The sequence below is a fragment of the Myxocyprinus asiaticus genome, chromosome 26 (genome assembly GCF_019703515.2).
Source record: "Myxocyprinus asiaticus isolate MX2 ecotype Aquarium Trade chromosome 26, UBuf_Myxa_2, whole genome shotgun sequence".
In the NCBI taxonomy this organism is placed as follows: Eukaryota; Metazoa; Chordata; class Actinopteri; order Cypriniformes; family Catostomidae; genus Myxocyprinus; species Myxocyprinus asiaticus.
Window position 1 is genome coordinate 12,530,150 of NC_059369.1, and position 24,041 is coordinate 12,554,190.

The 24,041-nt window shown below is 38.4% G+C and overlaps 1 protein-coding gene across 2 annotated transcripts; it reads right to left on the minus strand.

The window, feature by feature from the left end:
- Positions 1-81: 81 nt before the first annotated feature.
- ddx6 (DEAD (Asp-Glu-Ala-Asp) box helicase 6) lies at positions 82-23,748 on the minus strand. 2 transcript variants are annotated; one of them, XM_051656304.1, is made up of 15 exons: positions 23,647-23,748; positions 18,328-18,599; positions 17,477-18,103; positions 17,330-17,393; positions 17,089-17,193; positions 10,210-10,339; positions 9,860-10,006; positions 9,660-9,754; positions 9,392-9,514; positions 8,324-8,452; positions 8,070-8,186; positions 7,809-7,872; positions 6,742-6,843; positions 6,382-6,566; positions 82-3,576 (listed from the first exon to the last, which is right to left on the minus strand). In XM_051656304.1, exons 3-14 carry the CDS (start codon positions 17,677-17,679, stop codon positions 6,391-6,393), a joined length of 1,455 nt encoding a protein of 484 aa, XP_051512264.1. In that variant the 5' UTR covers positions 17,680-18,103; positions 18,328-18,599; positions 23,647-23,748; the 3' UTR covers positions 82-3,576; positions 6,382-6,390. The 2 variants fall into 2 exon arrangements, with proteins under 2 accessions (XP_051512264.1, XP_051512265.1); XM_051656305.1 differs by lacking the exon at positions 18,328-18,599 and having other exon boundaries at positions 17,477-18,084; positions 23,647-23,742.
- Between the last annotated feature and the right edge of the window lie 293 nt (positions 23,749-24,041).

Below are 24,041 nucleotides of genomic sequence, written 5' to 3' on the forward strand. Positions count from 1 at the left end.
GACAATTTCCTTCGTGTCAACACTGCTGACATAATGCCATCTTGCAAATTTAGCTAAACAAAAAGAAACACGCTTTAGTGGAACTTCAGTGAGCTTTATTTTTAAACGAAAACCATCACAGATGTTAACAATTGCATTTACACATCACAAAACCTCAATCTTTAAAATGTAGCATCACTGAGAACAATGCCAATTGAAACTGCCCAATTTCAAAAAGGACAAAAAAAAAAAAAAAACTTGAACTTTTTATTTCAATTTGGTTGGTCATTTAATAATGCAATATCCAACAGATTATCACTTAAAAGAAAAAAAATCCCAAATCTAAAGGGCAAAGTTTAGAGATTTAATTTTCCTTAACCAGAATTACAGAATTGTTGACTTCAATTTTTGATTACCCAATTCTCACCATTCCCCCCACCCCACCCACAAACCCAGGCTGATGTATCCAAACACTCCAACGCTGAACAGGCAGATTACAGTAAACTGGCCAAGTGTCCAGAATTAAGAAATGGATACATCAGGGCAGCAAACCCGCCCCCCCCCCAAAAAACCCTGAAGAATGAGTGGATTTTTATGAGAATATTTTAGTATCCTTCAGATAATTTCTGGTTTTAAACAGGAACAGGTGAGATGTTCTCCACCTCATTCTTCTACCAAAAAAAAAATATATATATATAATGAAAAAAATAACCAAAATCCCAACCACCATAGTAAAGACCACAGCACATCCAATCACTTGCTGCTCAGCAACAAGTCAGGAACAAACTGTGATTTTCACAGCAAGTGGTTAACATATGAACACCAGGCTGCTGCCAAAGAGCCTATTACCTCATATGCTCCTCTCTAGAGCAGATCTCCCATTTAAATACCCCCCCAAAAGAAGCCAAGATGGCTAGAAAGGTGGGGCATCTATGTGCACACAGGGAGGTAATGTGCAATAGAGAAGAGGATACAAGCTTAGAATCAAGCCATGTTACTGTGAAAGTATTGCGAATTCTGGAGTACAAGGATAAGGGGGCCTACAGACACCACAGTAACTTTCAATCATGCTCAATTTAAGCACAACCTTTAGCTTAAATGTATTTGTGGCACTTCCCAGTAGACATTACTGATCAATTTATAAAGAAACATCTCACCTGCATTTGATTTTGAAATGGGGACACGTTAATCCGCAAAGTAAAATTCATGTCAGGTCAATTCTGTGCTAATTATCACAAAAAGCAAAAACTGCATCCCTCTCAACTGCCTACCTATCCTATAAAGATATAACCCTTAAAATTAACGGGTCAAAAACTTATCCAAAAGCAGCAGAAGAGCTGAAGTACCTCAAGCAAGCCCATGTCAATCCCCAGCAAAAAAAAAAAAAAAAAATATTTTTTTTTTTAATTTCAAAAATAGTCTTAGTGTTTGGGGAGAGGGGAGATAAATATTCCGCTGGAGAATAATGGAAAAAAAAAAAAAACAACAAAAATATTTGGTTGTCAGCACCCATGAAATACCCATGTTAAATACCCATGTCCCAGCCACAGTATTTCCTCAAACCCCACACCCCCCAAAAAAAGAAATAACCTGTTCCCGGTCAGTCTAAACACCTCCATCCAAACCGAGCAAGCGCCTTCAGCACAAGTGCTCATTATTGCCCAACCCCTGAACTAGAGTTCAAACTTAGTGCAGCCCACACTGCAAAGGTTTAGATTCTGTAAAGTCTGTGCAGCATCTTATGAAAAGGACAACTGACTAATCGTGCACTAGATCTCTTCGCCGCTATATTGTTAGTCTGTTGTTCATAATTCTTGGCATCCATTTTGTTTTACATATATGTTTTTGTCCATTTTTCCAATGGGAAATGTCCAAGTCTTTCAAACCCCCCAAAAGGTCGTTAAGTCATCATGTCCTAGTGCCAATGGCAGTGAACACACACCCATGTAACAGCTACACATCTCGCTCAAATTAAATTTTTTGCACATTGCCAATTTAGAGCTGCACTGCAGCAAGTAGCACTATTACATGATGAAAATATTAAATTACCTCTATGATTAGAGTTACCCAGGCTAGGGGACCCTGCCGAGTGCCTCGTAAGTCAGTGTTACAAGCAAAAGGCTGGAAAGCAAATACGCCTCATGTTTTCATTCTTAAATGAGGCCGATTGAGCTACTCACATCAGGAACTGTCAACAATGGATAACGGATGAGTTAATTTATAATACACAAGTGCAAATTTGAACTGCACCACCTGCTCAAATGATATTGAGAACAATGTCTACAAGCTTATACCAAATAGACTCTTGAACAAAGTATTTTAGGATAAAAAAAAAAAAAAAAAAACTTGAGTCCAATTTTTCTTAATAACAAGGTGGTGCACTGGTATAAACTTGGCTTAACTGGGGGATAAGCAAAACAGTGCCACCCAGTGCTGACAGAATCCTGAATTTAAAATATATTTTCAACATTCTTCCCTAATGGTCATCCAGCCTTGCTAGCTCATTTTAAAACAATCTATTAAAAAAAAAAAAAAAAAAAAAAAAATGTATTTACAAAATGTTTACAATGTGCCTGGATCTGTATAAAAGACACATTAAGACAGAGTGCCTACCCATTAAGGATGTGAAACTGCACTGAATAAAAAGGAGGGAAAAAAAGGGGGATGGAATAAAGTATCCACATTCATCTGAAGGGAGATTCCTCATGGCCAAAAGAAAAGGCTGGTCCAAGTCTGGTCTAGTCTCTCTTAGTGTTGGCCCACTGAAGACAGAGGGGGAAAGAGTTATGGGTCTCTAGAGTCATGGCATGTTCTGTGAGTGGATGAAGGAAAAAGCCATTGAGAGCCTTGTGGGACTTTTGAAAGCTTGCCACAGGAACGTTTGCCCACTTATCACTGCAGTCATTCTCTTCACTGATATAATCTCAGTTCCCCAGGGGATTTTCTCTTCACACCATGGTCAAGTACGCCAGAGGCCATACAACAATACATGCTGCCCCTACCGCTCTTGCTGTAAAAGTATGTTCTTTTTACTAAAATCACCCCAAATATCTTAAGGTGGCAAATGCAAAATGGATCTTCTGATGTCATATGGCAGAAGGCTGACAAGCTATACAAAAGATGAGATCTAGTCTCAAAAACAAAAAAGTGGTTATTACTTTTTGAACAAGTTAAACTGCTTGCTAAGGCACTTGTTACAAATGACTAGAAACATGAAGATGCATAGGGATAGAGAGCAGGGTGAGGATGTGCTTGCAGGCACAGTAGTCACTTTTTTCCTCTGTTGCTAAATCAGATCCTCCTGTCCCCTCTTTCCCTCCTCATAAGTGATTTGAAGTCTTCAGGGTGAAAAAAATGGTGCAACAGTCCTTTATCAGGCCATGAGTTCATCCCGATTATTGGGCCGTCGCAATGTCACATTCCTTGTGGTGGCACCAGACAAAGAAAAAAAAAAAAAAAAAAAAAAAAGCCCGGGGGCAAGAGGAAGACAGATGCAAGATATATAGCTGGGGAAAAAAATAATATAATCAAATCCCCTACTCCCTAGACACAGTAGGGAACCAAAAAAAAGGCTGTAGGGGACAAACGATTGGTGATCTGGAAGAAAAAGAAAAGTCAGTCAAACATCGTTTTAGAAACAAACTTTTATCAATAGCGTTTATGAAAGCTTTTACATGCACAATCTCACACCGATTATGCTCAAGCCGAAAAGGGGTGTGTGGTCACGTAAACACCTTAAAACACAATCGCACATTGAATAAGCCGTCAGAGTGCTTAATTGGTACCATGATGCTGCTCATCAATCTCGGTCAACTCAAGCTTTGATCCAGAGTTTTAGATTACAACCCCAATCCCAAAAAAGTTGGGACAGTCGAGTGTTTAACACTCTGAAACATTTCTTCTAATAACACTTAAGCATTTGGGCACTAAAGAAACAAGTTTAAGTTTAGAAAGTGGAATTTTCCCCCATTCATCCATTATGTAGGTCTTTAGCTGCACAACTGTATGGGGTCTTTGTTGCCGGATGGTGTGCTTCATAATGCACCACACATTCTCAACTGGAGACAGGTCAGGACTGCAGGCAGGCCAATCTAGCACCCGGACTCTCTGCTTACACAGCCATGCACTTGAAATTTGGGCAGTATGTGGTCTGAAGAAGTGGTCCTGCTGGAAAATGCAGGAATGCCTCTGGAAAAGACTGTGCTGGATGGCAGTATATGTTGCTCCAAAATCTTTACATATCTGTCTGCATTCATGGTATTCTCACAGATGTGAGTTACCCATGCCATGGGCACTGACACACCCCTGGCCCATACAGACACTGGCTTTTGGACCTGACGCTAATAACAGCTTGGATGGTCTTTTTTCTCTTTGGCCCGGATAGCACAATGTCTTTTTTTCAAAAATATTTTGAAATGTGGACTCGGACCAAAAAACACACTGTTCTACTTTCCATCTAAGATGAGACCGAGCCCAGAGAAGTTGGCAGCGCTTCTGGACAGTGTTGATGTAGGGCTTCTGCTTTGCATAGTAAAGTCTTAAATTGCATCTGTGGATGCAGTGGTGAGTGGTGTTGAATAACAAAGGTTTACTAAAGTTAGTCCCATGTTCATGAAATCCATTACAGATGAATGCTGTTTTTAAGACAGTGATGTCTGAGGGATCAGAGATCACACGCATTCAGAAATGGTTTTCATCTTGCCCTTTACACACCGAGATTTGACCAGATTCCTTGAATCTTTTAACTATATTGTGCACTGTAGAAGGTGAAATGCCCAAAATCCTTCCAATTTGTCTTTGGGGAACATTGTTCTGGTGCTGGATTATTTGCTGAAGCATCTGTTGGCAAATCTCGAATGATCCTTGCTCTTGAAGGACTAAGCTGTTTTTGGAGGCTCCTTATACAGTATACAGTACTATGACACCATGGCCTCACCTGTTTCACATCACCTTATTTCATCTTGTCAAATTGTTATTAGTCTTAAATTGCCCGTCTCAACTTGAGCGTGTTGCAATCATCTGATTTGAAATTACTGTATATTTTCAAAAAACAATGAAATTCACAAAGAAAAAAAATCATAATGTGTAGTTGTAGTGCTTTCAATATAGCAAAAGGGAGAATATAATTTACAAATCACTCCTTTGTTTTATTAGCATTTTTCATACTGTCCCAACTTTTTAGGAAGTGGGGTTGTAGTTCACGCGTGTGCACATAAATGAGTGATGTTTGCAGCGAACAGCCAATCACGTGAAACACAGAAAGAGCGCGATTCATTTTCACTTCATGAGATTCAGCAGGATTTAACTCTCCGCTGAATGCCGATCATTATGAAAATATTAAGAATTAAAATGCATTAAACGGCACAAGAGATTGATATAAATATGAGAAATGAAAACGGATTTTATACTGCACAATAGATCGCCATGAAATCATGAATTAAAACATGATTTATACAGCACAAGGGATCACTGTACAATTATGAAGAAATTAAAAGACATTTACACAGCAAGAAGAAACATCGCGGCTGCTGCGAGAGCTTGAGGACTGCTGGAAACAAATTTTGAATGTGAAAAAAATATATATATAAAACAGCTGATATTTCAATGTGTAAGTGAATTCATATGTCCACAACAAGAACATGCAGGCTTTTTAAAAGCTTTATAGAAGCTTTTATATTCATTTAAATAAAATAAAAATATTCGCCATCTTGTGTTCACAATTGGCAGGTGTTATATTCAGCCACCTTACTAGCAGTTTTATAAATAGCTTATATTACGTTTATTTTCATTGATGTTTCATATTTTTATGGCTAGAGTAGGTTAAATGTTAAACAATTAGTGTATTTAAAATCTAAGACTCCATCTGCTGTTAATCTATATTGAAAATTTATTATAGTCTCGATTTTGTGGCTTTAAGATTTTTTTGGGGGTAAAATGCTCTTTAAGCGACGTAGGAGTGACTTCATTGTGTCAGATGCCACTACTCACAGCTGATTGTTTCAGCATTTTTTATCAATCTGTAACCCAGAACAAAACTTGCTACAGAGCAGGTTAGCCATGGAGCGCAAGTTATGATGGCGATGAACACCGGTAAAAGCTGACCAACCTTCTTGGTACCTAAGGTTGACGCAAACTAAACTGAAACATACCTGGCTAGCCACCAAAACCAGCTTCCTGGTACAGGCCTCAGGTTGTTTAAAAAGCTTACGATCTTACCCCAATAAGAGATCACCGTTTAAGATGTATACATGACCACAGATGTTGTCAATTTGCACATAAGAGTAAGATCAAGCATGTAAACGCACTCTGTGAAACATCTGTTAAAGAGCAGACCTGTGTCTGTGTAAAAAAAGTTTCATGCATTGAAGCTTGTATTGTATGCCATAGTCTGACTGAATTTACCTCTTCTGCTCACAGTTTAACCTCCTCCCCACTCTCACTGTGGTACTCGGCCACATAGAGACTCTTGTCAATACTGCTGGGAATGGGCTTGATCTCAGTACCCAGCTGTTCTTCAATACCTTTCAGGTTAAAGCGGTCATCATATGTGATCAAGTTAATGGCGAGACCAAAGTGTCCGAATCGACCTGTGGGGAGAAGCAAGCAAATGTCATGAACACTGCTGCCTTATCAAAAGCATACTTGCCAAATCATGGCATTTCTAAACCTGAACATCCTTTCATTGCGGGGCAGAGACTGAAACTAAATTACATGGAAGTGTGTGCATGATACGATGCTGAGGTCACAGAGCTTCCAACTCACCAGATCTGCCAATGCGATGGAGGTATGTCTCCCCAAGTTTGGGGAAATCAAAGTTGATCACAACATTCACAGCTTGTATATCAATTCCTCTTGTGAAGAGATCTACACAAAGAGAAACAATTCAAGCATTTACAAAACAAATCATGAAGGTAAAGGTTTAGCAATTTGGTTTAATGTTTACAAGAACTTAAAGGGAAAATTAGGCCAAAATTGAAAATTCTCATCATTTACTCACCCTCATGCCATCCCAGATGTGTATGACTTTCTTCTGCAGAAGACAAATATTTTTAGAATATCTCAGCTCTGCTGGTCCATACAATACAAGTGAATGGTGACCAATTTTTAAACTCCAAAAAGCACATAAAAGCAGCATACGTAAATCGATAAGACTCCAGTGGTTTAATCCATTTATTTAGAAGTAATTCAACTGATTTGGGGTAAAAACAGACCAGAATAACTTTCACTATAAATCTTGACAGCAGTCTCCTTGGCGATCATGATTTCAAGCTTTTTTACACTTCCTAGAGCCATCTAGCGCTCTATGCATGCATTAAGCACTAGGAAGTGTAGTCAAGCTTGAAATCATGATTGTGCTTGGAGACCGCAAATGGCAAGATGTACAGTAAAAAAGGGTGTATTTTGGTCTGTTCTCACCAAAAACCGATTGGATCGCTCCAGAAGACATTGATTAAACCACTGGAATAATATGGATTACTTTTATGCTGCCTTTATGGAGCTTTAATTTTGGTCACCATTCATTTGCATTGTATGGACCTATTCTTCTAAAAATCTTCATTTGTGTTCAGCAGAAGAAAGTCATGCATATCTGGGATGGCATGAGGGCAATGAGAATTTTCATTTTTGGGTAAAAGATTCCTTTAAGGGGCAAAATGGCATTTCTTAAGCCAATTTTTCAAAACATGATTAGGGGAATCAAATTCTGTTTCAATCATCCTTTAAAACCAGCACAATCCAATAAAATATAGGTAAGAGACAGTGCCTTTATTTACTGAAGGATGCATGAAATACAGAAGTAACTACTCTGACAAAGACTTTACTGCTCTTACCAGTGCAAACAAGATTTCGACATAAGCCGTTTCTGAAATCATGGAACACGCGGTTTCTGTGTTCCTAAAGAAAGTGAAAACATGCATAATCAAAACGAATATGCAAAAACTAAAATTCTGGATGGTTAAAATGTAGGATTAATCCAGACCAAATTTATGGAAATTACATTTAACTTTAACATCCTAGAGAAAAATTAAACACTTGCTCCATTACAAAATTTTGCCAACAGCAGTGAGGTAACACGGACCCTTCACACCCACCTGTCTCATCTTGGCATGAATGTAGAAACAGGAGTATCCAAGCTGAGAGATCTTCTTGGCCAGGAGCTCCACTCGCTGGGATGAATTGCAGAAGATTATAGACTGATTGATCTGGAGCTAAAAACAAAAAATAAAATAAAACACATTAGAGGCTGATTGTACAGATTCTGTAGTCTACAGTGGAGAAGACATCTACAGATTTGAAAAGCAGCAGGTTAAAGTCTGCCAGGCACAATGATGAAAAAGGCCATTACCCTGGAGAAGAGCGTATTAAGGCAATGGACTTTCTGCCTTTCAGTCACATAGGCGTAATACTGGGTAACCCCCTTCAGGGTCAGCTCCTCCATCAGGTTTATTTCATAGGGCTTCTGCAGATGGGAATTCTGTGGTTGAGGGCACAAATGCATAGTTTTAGTGATCCTAACACTGAGAACACCATCAATGTTAAATTATATAAAATGAACATTGCATCATTTAGCTTTAAAATGCAGCAAACCCACAATTAAAAGGTGATGCGTTTAATTGTTTCGATGGTTAAATGCTTTTTGTCGAAAATTCTCATTTACTCACCCTCATGCCATCCCAGATGTTTTCTCTGCGGAACACAAATTAATTCTTAGAAGAATATCTCAGCTCTGTAGGTCCTCACAATGCAAGTGAATGGTGATCAGACATTTAGCTCCAAAAATCACAAAGGAAACAGAAGTACTCCATACAACTCCAGTGGGTTAATCAATATCTTCAGAAGTGATATTATACGTGTGGGTGAGAAACAGATCAAAATGCAAGTCCTTTTTTTTTTTTTTTTTTTACTTTAAATCCACTTTTCGCACTTGCAAATCACATGTGGTGCCTGTTTAGTTTCACTTTCACATCTGAAAGTTAAAGGAGATGTAGAGAGAAAAAGGACTTAAATATTGATCTGTTTCTCACCCACACCTATAGCTTGTGAAGACATGGTTTTAAACACTGAAGTCATATGGATTACTTTTATGTTTCCTTTGTGATTTTTTCTAAAAATCTGTTTGTGTACTGCTGAAGAAAGTCATACACATCTGGGATGGCATGAGGATGAGTAAATGAGAAGAGAATTTTCATTTTTGGGTGAACCATCCCTTTAATATGCAGGGACATCTATTAATAAGCCATTCGTATGTTGATTGTAAACCTTGTGGTGCTACCAAAACATTGCTCCATTTGAGCAATCCCAATGTATGTCATGAGTTTGAGGCACGACTCAATCAACCAATGGAAGTCACACACTTAACTCTGAATAATTTATAAAAACTAAATCACTTCACTATCTGAATCAGTGGGCTTACCATGAATTTCTGCACACTTAAAGGGAAGGTGGCAGAGTACAGCAGAATTTGTCTTTGCTTTGCCAAAGAGCTCAGAATTTCCTCCATCATCTGTACAAAGTCCTGTGACAGGAGCTTATCTGCCTATATAGCAACAAATGGATTTAAAAATAAATAACATTTAAAAAAAAAAAATGATATACTGTATATACAATTGCCATACCACAAGCTCTGAGGTACTTAGTGTAACTGCAACCTCACTTGTTAAATTAACTACAATCTTACACACCTCATCCAACACGATCATCTGTACTTGACTGACTTTGGCCACCCCCTTTTTGATGAGGTCTAAAATTCTTCCTGGAGTGGCAATGACAACATGCACTACATAAAACAGGGAAAATGTAATCTGTTATATCCAGGGATTTTGTAGAGAATAAAACAGCTCAAATAATTCAAAACCCCTTCCCCTAATTTATGTTCACACACCCGTTTCGTCGAGTCTCATGATGTCATCACGGAGGTTGGTTCCACCTGTAGTTGCCATGACCTTGACCCCGCCCATGTGTTTGCTGACCTGGATACAGATCTGACTCACCTGCAGAGCCAGTTCTCTAGTGGGCACAATGACCAACGCTGCAAAAGTCACAAGTGTTCAGTTGCTTAGCCCATGAAGCCACTTAAAGAACAAGTGAAATCATTCATGAAAATCTAAAAACAAAAACAAAAAAGGTAAACAAACACAGCTGCAGTCTGTTATGAAACCCAACCATTCACAACATCTTTAAGACGCCCAACCCAATACCCCACCATTAGACAGGTCAAGCAAGTTAAGTTACCTTGTATGCTGTCTTTCTTCAGGTCAATTCGTTCAAGTAAGGGAATGAGGTAGGCGCCACTTTTTCCTGTGCCGTTCTTGGCTCTGGCCAGAATGTCCCTCCCAGACAACGCAATGGGAATGCTCTCCTCCTGCAGGAATGAGTGGGAACACAGTAATGAGCAGATGGGCCAGATTAGACACAGACATCTGTTATACAGGAGATACTGAATGGTCACTGACAGACAAGAAGGTCTAAACAGTCTGAAGCCAGTTTCTCGAAGAGAACTAATCATTTAAAAGTGAGTTTAAAAAGCAAAATTTAAAAAATTCTTAAAGGCTTGGCTGCTTAATTTTGGCAACAAGCTTGTTTTTCCATTGATGAAGATGAATATTCAATAGTAGTGCAGCAGAAGAAACAAATGCAAAAACTTCATTACATTACATGTTTCACCAGTGCATGATTTTTGGAGGGTCTAGAGGGAATTTTCCGGGTTCAGAAAAGTTTGAGGATTTAAAAAGGCAGAAATGTGAAGCTTATTTTATAAAAGCACTTACATTAATTCTGTTAACACATTGTTCTGTGGCCATTTTTGAAAAAGTATTTTAAAGTTCACAAATTGGCCCCATTTTCTGCCATTGAAAGTGCCTCACTGTAACCCAGATGTTTGCTTTTTTTTCCTTGAAGAAAATGAAGTGCAAGTCAAAAGTAATTTGTGGTAATCAATATTATGCCACAAATGCTGCCGATTGAGCTTAACTTGTATTGAACCCAGAACATATCTTTAAAAGGGAACTCAAATTACTTTCGTCTGTGTAACAAGATATTTTGAAGGATGTGAAGTGTTTTTCCCCACCCCCCATACAAAGTCAGTCAATGAGGTCCAAAACATTCAAGCTGCAAAAAGGACAAAGGCAGCATAAAAACAACCCATACGACTTGAGTGATGTAATCCATGTCTTGAAGTGAGTTTTTTTTTCTCCTCCCAATTTGGAATGCCCAATTCCCACTACTTAGTAGGTCCTTGTGGTGGCGCAGTTACTCACCTCAATCCGGGTAGCAGAAGTCTCAGTTGACAGTCAATTCGCGCATCTCATCACGTGGCTCGTCGTGCATGACACCAGAGACTCCGCATGTGGAGACTCCGTGATCCACACACAACTCACCACGCGCCCCATTGAGAGCGAGAACCACTAATCGCGACAGAGGTTACCCCATGTGACTCTCCCCTCCCTAGCAACCAGGCCAATTTGGTTGCTTAGGAGACTTGGCTGGAGTCACTCAGCACACCCTGGATTCGAACTCACGACTCCAGGGGTGGTAGTCAGGGTCAATACTCGCTGAGCTACCCAAGCCCCGATGTGATTGTTTTGGGTGAGAAATAGATACAAATTAAGACCTTATTCGTTATAAATACATCTGCTGTCTCCTTGTATCTCAACACACTTCCTTACGATTAACGTGCAGAGTGCTCTACACACACCAGACACATTTTGCCAGGTTTGTGGTTTTCACGCCCAGTTTGGGCGTTTTGAACAGCTGTTCAGACACGAGTTAAAATGGATTCGCAGGTTGAGTTTTTTTGGTAACTTTTAGAATTTACTACATTTGCCAAAAGGTTGAAGGTAAACACTAGAAAATGTAAAAGCAACTGATAAAAAATGTCAGAGTGAGTACCTGACAACCGTACACAGCAAAGCATCACCATCTCAAAGCCTACACTGTGTTCCAATTGGATGTCAAGATTTATAATGAATAAAGACCAACAAGAATTTAAGGAGCTTGATGTTTTGGACAACAGATGTTAATGAATAAATCAATGATAATTTGTCGTTAATAATTTGATCGATTAAGCATATCAATCATCAATTTCAGCATAAATGCGCTCAGTAATTGTCAGCAGATAGAGAAAAGATGGTCTATACAGTCATCCGCCACTAGAGGGCACACTGTCGCTTATGCGCTGCATGTCACACCGTGTCAGCAACACAGATGAAGCGGCACTGTGCCACTGATGAATTATGAGTGCTGCTGTTGGAATTTCACATGGTTAATTTAATATTCTTGACGCAACTTAATTCTTGCCAGCCCCAGTCAGCTGTGCACTTTCTACACTGCGAAAGGGACCCCATCACACACACAACCCGTGTCAAACTCGCTTCATTTCAAGTGGCAGGGGATCGCAACGTTTCACTGAATAATCAGTTAGCGCTATCCTTGTGAATATTAATGAGCCTTCCCCTGTCATCTGTATGTTTCGGAGAGCATTTTGCTCACTTCAAAAGCAGAATGAAACAGCACTACTTAATCATAGCAGCACGAGGGCAGAGCAGGTGCGGTAATTTGCAGACTGGTCTCAACCGACTTTTTTTAAATGCGCCTGTGAACCAGTGAGATGCGCGGCGATCGCGAAACTAATTTGAATGTGGTACAGAATTGTCTGTTGCAAAACTCTTGTGTCTCGGTGATGAAACTTGTTTAAAACAAACAGCCAGCAATGGGAACATACTTGAAAATGTATTTAAAATAAATACAAAATACCTCAGTTTGAAATTTATCAAAATAAAATACCAAATACTGTGTGGAAAAAATCTAAATAAAATACATATGAAATACATTAAAATTGGCCATTCAATGAAATATCACTATTAGGCCGATATCTAGCTGGACCTATTCTGAATGCTAAGAAAATTTTGGTGTACAACTGCTTAGAAACTTAATTTCAAATTTAGTGCAAAATGCCAAATAGCAGCCATTTCTTCATTTCTGTCCAGGTTACACTGCAGCCTGCTTTTACTCGTGGCGAACCCTATTAAATGAATAGTGTAAAACAGTGGGTACTTTTCTTGCTATCTAGCAAGGAGTAATGCTTTACACACTTGACTAGCTAATAAATACAATCAGTTGTTAACACCAACAACCGATTAGCTAGTAACACTGACTAGCTAGCGCTAATGTCCAGTGCTAGTGCTAACACTATTTTCCCCATGCCAGTGCTCTTTTATTCCATGTTAACTGAAGGGCAAATCTGAATGACGTTCCATTTTAGCTTGCTAGATAGCGATCTAGCTAACAATACCTAGTGAACTCGCTAACGATAGTTAGACTAGCTCAATAGCTGGCTGCTGACTAGTTTTGATTTCCTCACTGTTGACACGCATTGCATTGGCTGGCAAGTATCATAGCTACCTTAATATTTTAATGGAAATTAACAGTAGCAAGCAATTATTGTTTTTTGCAACAAGTAGAATCGACCATCACATCCTCACCTTATCTTATGCTGCATTCCATTCATCTCAGAAAGTCGGATTTACCAACTTCCTACTAGGAAAAGTGCAATGGAATGGCCAAGTAGGAATTCCAACTGGGAAACTCGTGTGGAAATTTTCAAAACATGCCCTTCAACTGGATTCGGAAATATCGTAATTCCGAGTTCCGAGCACATGAATGACCCAGCGAAGTCGCATTAGCAAGTGGGAAACTTAGAATTCTAGATGATACAGGAGTTTCCGAGTTGGGACGTTGGAAGGGGCGTGTCGATATGAGATGAAAAGCAATGATTTTGCAAAATGATTTCAACTTCTATAATTTCAATAATATTAATTTGTTATACACGAGTCAACTAACTACTCACCCTTCACGGTTTGTTTTAAGCAAATTAATCAATATGTTAGATGCCACGCATTAATAAATCATGTCACTTATAAGTGACGCTGGTTTATTCACAGAAAAAGGGCTTTTGCCATTGTACATTGTGTGATTAAGTTTGGCTTCTTCTGTTTTTTGTTTCCCACATGAATGAGTGACATGTCATTGTCGCATGACTTCACACAAACATATCATCAGGGGAGATTATAGTCTGAGATATACAAAGTGATAAACATTAAGGAATATCGATAAATGTGTCCAAGTTCTTACATTACATTATATTAAAACTTGTTTAACAAAAACCTGCAGAAACAGTTGTATAAAACATGGTATATTATACTCTTTTTGATAAACATACACCTGCAGCACAAATGCTAGCATTGCATCAATTGGGTTTCTAAGAAACGTCTCTGATGACAGATGCTAAGCTAACAGGAGCGTTGCAGTTTTGTTTTCTTACGTCATCTTCTGAGCATCTGGCAATGGAATGCCTTTATGGTCTGAAATCAGAGATATCAAGTAGGAATATCCCACATCCGATTGAATGGATGCAGCAGGACTCCATATTTCCTTGCAGAAATGCTAGATGGAGCCATTCTCTCTGACATCTGCAGCTCACGTGCATGAAATCTGGGGTTGGGAGGCATGCCTGAACTAGCTGATATAGGAAATCAGCAGCCTAAAAGAGGTTGACTGGCACAAATTATTTTATGTATTTTGAAAATACACAAATACCAAACTTAAGTATTTAAATACAAATTACATTTGATTTTTTTCAAAAGACTTTAAAATACAAAGTTCAAAATAGTATTTTGTATTTCAAATACATATATCTGAAATACTGCCCATCCCTGCAAACAGCTCCCACATTCTAAACGGCACTGACAAAGAAAACTGGAGAAACAAATTAGAAGGTTTTTCGATTCTCAGATCACAATGTTTACAAAAATTTACCATGGATTTACTGCAGTAACACTAACTGTACTGTATTAACCATGGTAGTTGAGGCAGAGAAACTTTCTAAATGTATTTAGACTGCTGTTTTTCATTACAAAAATGCCATAGTTCTTTATATAGAAACCATAGTTACTAACCATGGTAGCGAGGAGCCATGCATAGTTTTACCTATGGTTACCATGAACTATTACAAATACCATTGTTAAAACTATGGATACTATGAAAGAACTATGGTGCATTTTCATAATTATGGACCAAGCTATCAGTTTTCCATCTGTATAAAATCTGAACTCTTGTAATGCTCTCTGATTGTAGGAAAATGTAAGTTGTTTTGTTTGCCTTCAGAAATTCCAAGACATGGCTATAGTTTTATCAGACAGAGCTTGATGAAAGGAATCTGTAAAGCAGACCAAACTTATTCACACATTTCAATTTAGCCATATATAAATTAGGGGTTTTTTTCCCCCCACAGATGTCACTGTTGTTAAACCTCAAAATCAAATGCTGTACATTTTAATGCACATAACATGTAATATTTGCATGGGTGCTACCAAAGCAGGTGCTGGTGCCACATTTTCAAAGGGCCGTTTGAGGGCACAAATAAACCCTGATGTGGCCCAGGCTGAAATTGAGTTAGACAAAAGTTAATAAAATTTCTCCAACACGCATTAATACGGGTCCGGTGTTGCAGGCTTGAGGACACACGCACAACAGCACCGCTGCTGAAAAATAATCCTTGTGGAAACACTACACACGATGGGAGAAAGGTGTTTCAAGTCCTCTGTACAATGGGCTCAGTCACAGTGTGTTCCCAATAGGTGAACATTACGTTTACTGCATAAAACGTGTTAAAGTACAACAAGCACTGTTGATCCGCCAGTCTCCCTGCATCATCAACACCAACAATCATGTCAGTTCTTGCAGGGAAAGTATGAGGTACAGATTATTTAGCAGAGATGGGCCACTTCTATTAAAATGAATGGGAAAAATTGGAATGCTCAACCAAGGAGCAGAGCACCCAACGGTCAACTGATGTAGAAAGGAAGTCCCGCCTTACAGTTAAGAGCCAATCACCTTTTAGATACAGACAGTATTAACAGTGTGAAATAGAAGTTTTTCCCCTTGCCTGTTGCAAGGAACTCTATTAGGGTTGTGCCGACAGATGATGATCTCGGGGATCGACGATGGTCAGAGTGATCACCAACAGCTGACGACTGATGATGTCAAGATGATTTGTCCCGTTTTCCCATTAATGTATTAAATTATTATTAGGCTATTATTATTATTATCATCAAATTAATATTACAAATAATTTGCCAATAGACACTTGCAGAAACACACTATTATATTAAGAACAGATGACAGAAAAGCCGTCTACGAACACGTATAACATGCTGTTTGTATGGAGGCGTGCGGTCTCGTGGAACACACGCATGTAAAAGGTTCTCACTCTCTTTGTTTCTGTCTTCTGATTTTTTTTGCAAGAACAGTATCATCTATGAGTGCTGCAAATGACCCAAGACATCTCAGGAGGTGCCAAGTTCAGTTCTTTATTTCCACAGAGCAGTTCATTGTAACAACTCTGTAGCTTATACATCGGTGATTAAAACATAATACAAAAAAACACGGTCACCTCGAACCATGATTTATATTTCAGTGATTATTATCATTAATTATTTTTACATTTATAATTGTTTTTGTTCATTTGTGTAAGTAATTTTCCGCCTGCATGTTTAGACGGATACTTGCCTGACGGTAAATAGAAAGGTGATATTTGTTCACTTCGTTATTTTAATTGCTTTTTCAAATCAATTGGAGTGCAATTTGAATTTAGAAATGTATTTAAGCCTTTCATTTTTTTAATAATTTAATTTTCAATGCAAAATCACTAAAGCAAGAATATTCACCAACCCCTCAGCCCGGTTGTTGCCGATGTAATTGGATATTGCAATATACACACACACTATGTATTTTCCCGGACAACTAAATACCCGGTAGAGAATGCACAGATGAAGTAGGTTCTTTGCCAAAGAGATGTCACCCTTCACCTGTTGTAAAGCCATATTTCAAAAAGTTGACCACCACACATTTTAATTGCACTTAATTTTTTTCCAGTTTCATTTGAATTTATTAAAATAAATACAAAAAGTTCAAAGTTTGAAATCAAGGTGTCTTGTTTTATTGTGTAGGCTTAACCCTAACCCTGCTTAACAAAAATTACACTATAGTACCACCTAGCGTCCAACCAGCGGTAATACCAGTGCTCCTATGAGGTATATTTTTTCTGCCTCTTACCTGTATAGGTGACGGTTTCTCCCAGCCCATCTCAAAGATGCCCATAAGCAGCTCCCGTTTCAGGCAGTAATCTTCAAACTCATTTCCCTTGGTCGATGTCACATCCTGTAAATGACACAATGAATGCTTGTGAGTTCCAGACTGCAACAAGCACATCAAAAAAAGGATTCTGGCTCATCAACCATCATCGGATCATGTTTTGTATATCTGAAACAAGTATATCTATTAAAGATTGACTTACTGAGGTTTTCATGCGCAAATCCTTTGGGGGAAGCTTTAGGTTCTTCTTCCAGTCGTCCCCAGCCCTAACAGGGAAAACATACACCAAGTTATGCCAATTATCATGGCACTTAAGTATATGATGGGCATTGACATTGCAAGGACTTACTTGATGATGGTGTTAGCTGTGGGTGCAGGCTGGGAGTGGCCATTGTTGACTGTGCTGGAGGCCTTGACCTGGGCAGGCTGCGTTGTTTGGGAACCCCCTCCACCACCTCCAGGCCCCCCTGCTGGCTTCACCAAGCCTCGCATTTGGCCATTCTGATTCGACAGTCCCAGAATCACTGGATTCTCCATTCTGGCTGTACTCATGACTTAAATATTCTCTCTCTGCCAAACAGTGAGTGACAATGCCAACAGTGGTGATAATACTTTATCCTGATGGGCTTGCAAAATAATTTGCAAGTCACCCTTCCACAGCTTTCTCAGTGTCCAAAGCACACACAAAAAAAAGTTTAAAATATTTAAGCGGTTTCTTGTTCGTCAATATACAAGTCCCTTGCGGAGCATCTTAATATGAATGTCACTCAAGCAACAGGTCACAGATATTATAAGCGGGAAGATTAGCTTAATTTATCCTTCCACAAATTAATGAATCCCTCCTCTGCAAAGGTTTCACAGACCAGGGGCCAGGAAGCCAGTGTAAGTCTCTTCAAATCTTTTGTCCATTCCTTTCTCATCTATGCATCAACATCAGAGATTTCAAAGGTTTTCCACCTGTGTGAGAAAGGAAAACCTGTGTGAGAAATGAAAAACTGTGTTTTAAGATGCTTTCTAAGTGGCGTTTATAAAGTGCTTTGCAGAAGACATTCACATACAGATGGAGAAAGAATAAGATGGTCTGAGAAAAAAATTAACCAAATAGAAAATAATAAAATAAAATCCAAAAAGGAGGGAAGGGTTAAAATTAAATGCTTGAGGAAAAGCCCTAGTAAACAGGTGTGCTGTGGGATAACCTACTTTTTAAAAGAGCTACCGGTAATTGAATCAAATGCTCGTAGGTTGTCTGGGAGTGAGTTAATCAGCTTGGGAATTGCAGTTGGATGATCTAATTATGGGCATATTATGGAGAAAGAGAATCTTCAACGTAAATGTCAAGTTACCATCCACTTTTTGCACTGTTCTGTTATCAGCTAAGTGTAAATGTGCAAAAAAATTAAAGTTGGAGTTTGCTGCTCGTTTCCATTCAACTGGAATTTTACAGATAAAATGGTGTGCATGACGACATCAACCTTAAAAACAAAAACACAAACAAATATTGGATAAGTTTAGGTTCATTGCAAAAGAAATCTGCCCTTGGGACGTTCAATATAGAGATGTGTACAGTAATGTCAAAAGCACCGGTACTTCAGTACCGAATCAAGACAAAAAAACAAATTAATGTCACGATACCAGTGTTTCTACAATACTGGCAGTTCTGAGCACAGACTTCATTCGATACAAGCACACTGTCTGACTGACACACGACTGCTTCCAAATGCTCACGCTTATGAGTGTGCGCTCCGTTACTCCTTTTACAATGAAATGGACAATTAAATTAAAATTGTAATGACCTAGTCCACCAAATTTAGCTAACAGCTACTGATAAAGCTGGCTAGCTAGCTAACACTGACATATGCTATCGTATAAATGCAGTCAATGTATCATGCAAAGAAAAGTGATTACTTCATACTACAGTCTCGCATAGTCAGACCTATATCCACACTTTGCTTTAGCCCTGTTCCAGCACTGGAGAGTCAAATATAATATAAAGTCTCAAAGTTTGTAGTAAAACAATCATAACTGTGTAATTTTAATTATGCTACCTCATCTGTCAGCTGATGCCGGTGAATCATGTTGTCTCTTTGTATGTTACATCATTGTTTTGGCCGATGCTCGCTCGCGTCCCTATGGAGTGTGTGCACAAGTGCGAGCAACAGGTAGCTGGCTGCAGTTCACTTAAAGGCCACAGGTGTCATTAATATTCAGAAACCCTTGTTCTTACATACTGCACCTTTAAATAATATACAGTCATATGCACGCCACAGAAAGAATGAGAGGCCCCGTTCTGCTCAGTCATCTCCTTCACACACACAGGCTAGGGGTCTGCAACCCCACCCAGGGCCCGTTGGGACCCAAGAACCTGACGGGTTTCAGGCTGGGTTTGGGACAGTTTTTCCAAGTAGGACTTCGGGTTTGGGTCGGGTTTGGAATTAATAAAAAAAATTTTTTTTAAAAACTTACCGAATTTGTTTCGTGCCCGCGCTCTCACTCTCACGCGCGAATGGACGAGTTAGGGGCCATTCACACCGAACGTGATTTTGCGCACGTCTGCATTGTTTTCCTATGTAAACACATGTTGGACGAATGTCTTTGACTGTTGCACCACATCTCGCTTTTTCTTCAGTGTCTCGTGCAGGACCGGCATATTTTAAACACCAAGTTAAAAAGAATTTCACATTTTCAAAAACACATGTAGAGATATCTGCGCACCGTTTCATTCTTTGCGCTGCATCCAGATTGTTGAATCTTTGACAGCTGCGCTAAAAACAAATCTGAACAAGTTTTTGTTCGTTTTTGTTTGAAATCTCAAGTCAAAACTCATCAGTTACCTTAAAAATAGCCGCTTAGTTGACAATATGTATTGAAAATATTAATATTAAAATTATGAAAGAACTGTGCTGCATAATTAGTTATAATGTATATTGAAAACAGATTATATACAATAGATCATTTATATTATGTATATTATTAATATTATAATATTTATATATTATTGTTTTATGTTACAAAAAAAAATTAACTGACTGATTCAGATGGCAGAGAATATACCTGTATGTCAGATGGAGCTCTAGAGAGATGGAGATGAGAGATGTAACAGGTGTAACTGTAATTCTGCAGCTGAGTAGTTCTATTAGTTTTACAATTCTTGTCAAAGGTGATGTAAAAGGAAGCGCCACGATTAGAAAGGCGTCAAGACGCTTCAACCTCGCGCGCTTGCAAATTGCAACGCTGACAGCTTTGTCAATTATAAACAGGAGCGACAGTGTTAGTGCGTCGCTCGCTTACAGAGACGCAGAATAACGGTATTTGCATTTCGGATTAATGGGTTTATTGTCAGCTGCTAAATGTTGGATGTACAAGAGAGAGAGAGAGAGATGATTTTGACTCAGATTACGCTGTTTTAAGAGTCTATTCACGCCCCAAAATTTAAGACCTCCACACATGTAATTTAAGACTTCTTATGGCCTTAAATTTTAAAAAGTAAATCAAGACCAAGGACCCACGGGTACCCTGGTATTGATACCGAGGTACCAGGGCTGGTATCGTACCGAAGTCCTATCCCTAAATGAATTTGAAAACTCGAGTCTCCTCAACGGTTCAAGTGTCCCTCTACACCAAGCATTCTGAGGACACATGCGATGTAAAAATCTGTCATGCGAGCCTAATTTTTGTGCCTTTTTTTTTTTTTTCTAGTTTTTCACGATATTTGAAGTATCGACGTAGAATTTATGGGCTAAAGTTAAAGCTGCACTATGTAAGATTTTTTTGGTTAAAAATTAACAAATTGCCATTATTGATTGAGTACTTAATCAGTGTTCAAAACAATGTTCTTCACCCTGATTCACTATGGTAAGCCTATAAAAATTTCGTATTTTGAGCTGTCCGATTTGGCAAGAAATCGCTGCTTATGATGTATATTCTTGCATCATTATGTCATGTCCGTGAACACAGGAAAGAAGTCTCAAGGCTGTCTCATTCCCACATAAACTACAGTTCAGTCAGTCCCACTTACATTTCAGGACAGCAATCTGGATGGATGTTTCGGTTATCTGTTTGGCGAAGTGGTTTACCTGCTATAATGCTTGGATATGTTTTCTGGTAGGGCTTCTGAAGCTAATATAGCTTTTCATGCTTGTATGAATCAAACAAGTTGTGTTAACCGATCATTATGTATCTACGTTGTTGTGGGGAGTTAGTGACGTTTACTAATATTTATGACTTCTGAAATTGACAACTGTTATATTGCATTTTTAAGCATATTTTAATGTTTAATAAAGTATATATCCCCATCATTATTGAATCCTCGTTTTATGCTTTTAGTTTACCGTGTTATTGTGTGCATTCATAGACATACTATTGTAGTATTACGGTTCACTTGCATTATCAACTGATGCTGTACAATATAATACAAATAATAAATCTTCCATTGAACTCGTATCAGCCATATCATGAGTATCACCTCTTAAATTGATAAGTGTAATACAATACAAACATTAATAGTAGATAAAACACAATTATATTAAAATATAATGGTAGTGATTGAGTAGAGAACCCCTGTTCTCTATGTAAAAGCACGTTTGAGTGTAGTGTCAGAAAAGTGCTACAAGTATAAAATTCATTCATTCAAAACATGTGAATATGCGTGTTCTCTTCAAAGCAAGTAATATTTCAGTTTTAAATGTTTAATCGTATAACATTAAATTAACATGAAAATAGCACGCCATGACTCCGGCTCTTAATATCTCGTCATGATCACACACAGGCAAAGATCAATACATGAGATTCATCCGCCAGAAGGGCAGTGCCAAAACATGATTCACGTAGCGTCCTTCCGCAAATTGTTTGCAATTTTAAGTTTCAACCACAGATGTCGTTAGAGAACAGTTACATAGTGCAGCTACGGAAAGTGTTGTCATTTGTGAAAATGTATCGATAACTCACGTTTCTATCAGCTGCATTGGTAAATTTTAATTCGCAAAACCTTTTCACAAAAAAAACTAAATAAAAAATAATAAAAAATACCTACAGTGATCAATGGAAGGCGTCATTTAGCAGATGTGCTATTAACGCAGCACATTTCCACTACTCATCAGGAAGATCTGGACTACACATCTTTGCGCAGGCCCAAGGCCATGCCACATATATTAGGCCACTTTGGGACAGTAGGAATTGGAAGAATGGAGGGGGGGGTTTGTTTGCTTGGCCGATTAATTGTTAGTTTCCCCTTGTGTAAAATCCAAAAAATCTACTGACAGCTTTGTCAATTGACAGTTTCAGATGTCAGATTTGTTTAGTAAAGAGTAGTTATTGTAAATGTGTTCATTTCAGCAATTTTGGTGTCATTGTGTTGTAATACTAGGTACATATGGAACATATCTTGTTCTTTAGCCTGTATTTAGATAAAGGCCATTGAGAAACCCCTATTATTTCACAACTAAAGTAAACTTGTATAAGAGGGGAAACTTTACATTTGCAGTATTTTACGCCAGAGAAATAAACATTTACAACACAATGAGAAAAGCCCTTGCTCTGGCAGCGGTGACAAGGCTGTTTGAACAGCCAAAAAAAAAAAAAAAAAACACCTCACCCCCAAAAGCATTTCAAACAAAGCTAATAAAGCCGTCCCACACAGTCCCATTTAGCAGGAATACATGGATTTAAGACAAACTTTAGAGAGTCTCTTAAATGTCATGTCTAATCTAATGATGACAGCAGCAGCTGGCACAATGTCAACACGACAGGCCTTATTGTTAAGTAGGCCGGCGGACAGTAACAATTTACCTGCACTTATTAAAATAATTCTTAAATAATTGCTTTAATAAAACAAGTTTATTGATAGTGTTGCTGTGAAACAGGTGCAGCAGCTCAGACTAAACAGCTGTGAAATCACGTTACGTTTCAAGGAAGAGTAGATTACATTTAGCTAAAGTTAACCGAAAGTCTGTCGTTCAAAGAACTCGCTTTTAAACCACAGAAATCCAATTTTAGTCTTTCGATACTGATAATATTATTAAATAGCTTTATCGTCTTGCTTCCACTCAACTTGAATTTCGCTGGTACATAGCAGACGCTAGCAACGCAGCTAAAGCGGACGGCTTCATATTCGTCACATTTTAACGGACACATAACTACATTATGAATAAACCGATCAAATAAACACCCTTCAATGTTTTGGTTTTTCTGTCAATTAAATTGTTAAACGGTGCAGAATCCTGTCAGTGCTTGAGCTGGTTAGCTCGTGTCAGAGCTCGCGAGTCCATACACAGGCCGCACGCGCGTTACATCTCGCAAAGATTCGCAATTAACGCTCAAAACAATTAACATTATTATTACGAACAGTCAAATAACATTTATCGCGGTTTAAAGCCACTACCTAAATGTTGCAACTGAGCCAAGACAGAAAGGAGAGACAGCAGACACGAATAAGTAAACACACCGCTACAAAGCGCCTAAAAACCAAGGTAAAATTTAACTAAACAATACGTAATACATATCGTTGACTTTATAGGTACTCACCGACTGTGGCTGAGTATATCTCTCTGTGTGTTTGTCTTTGTGAGTTTTAGGTGTTGAGTTGTGACATATTTGGGGGGTGTAAAGCGAGTGCGTAAGATGGCTCCCAGTCACCTTTAAACCCTCCCAGAATCAGTCACATGAGAGTCCCGTCTAATCCACAAAAACACCAACAATACCTGGCTTTATTTATTATATTATAATTATTGTAATGCCTTTTTCATGCCTTAAATGTGTTTATATATTTAAAAATAATAAACAAAAAAAAAATTGTATATATATATATATATATATATATATATATATATATATATATATATATATATATATTCTTATTCAGTGGCGATTTTAGGGGGTGATTTTCTGTGGCCACCCCAGAACTGACTGGTAGTTCATCA

Bases quoted from the DNA above. Each gene is read 5' to 3' on its own strand.
- ddx6 (XM_051656304.1), bottom strand. From the start codon at position 17,679: ATGAGTACAGCCAGAATGGAGAATCCAGTGATTCTGGGACTGTCGAAT. The intron at 17,194-17,329 runs GTAAGTCAATCT...TGTCATTTACAG, and splicing joins ATTTGCGCATGAAAACCTCA to GATGTGACATCGACCAAGGG. The intron at 7,873-8,069 runs GTGGGTGTGAAG...CACTTTCTTTAG, and splicing joins TTCATGCCAAGATGAGACAG to GAACACAGAAACCGCGTGTT.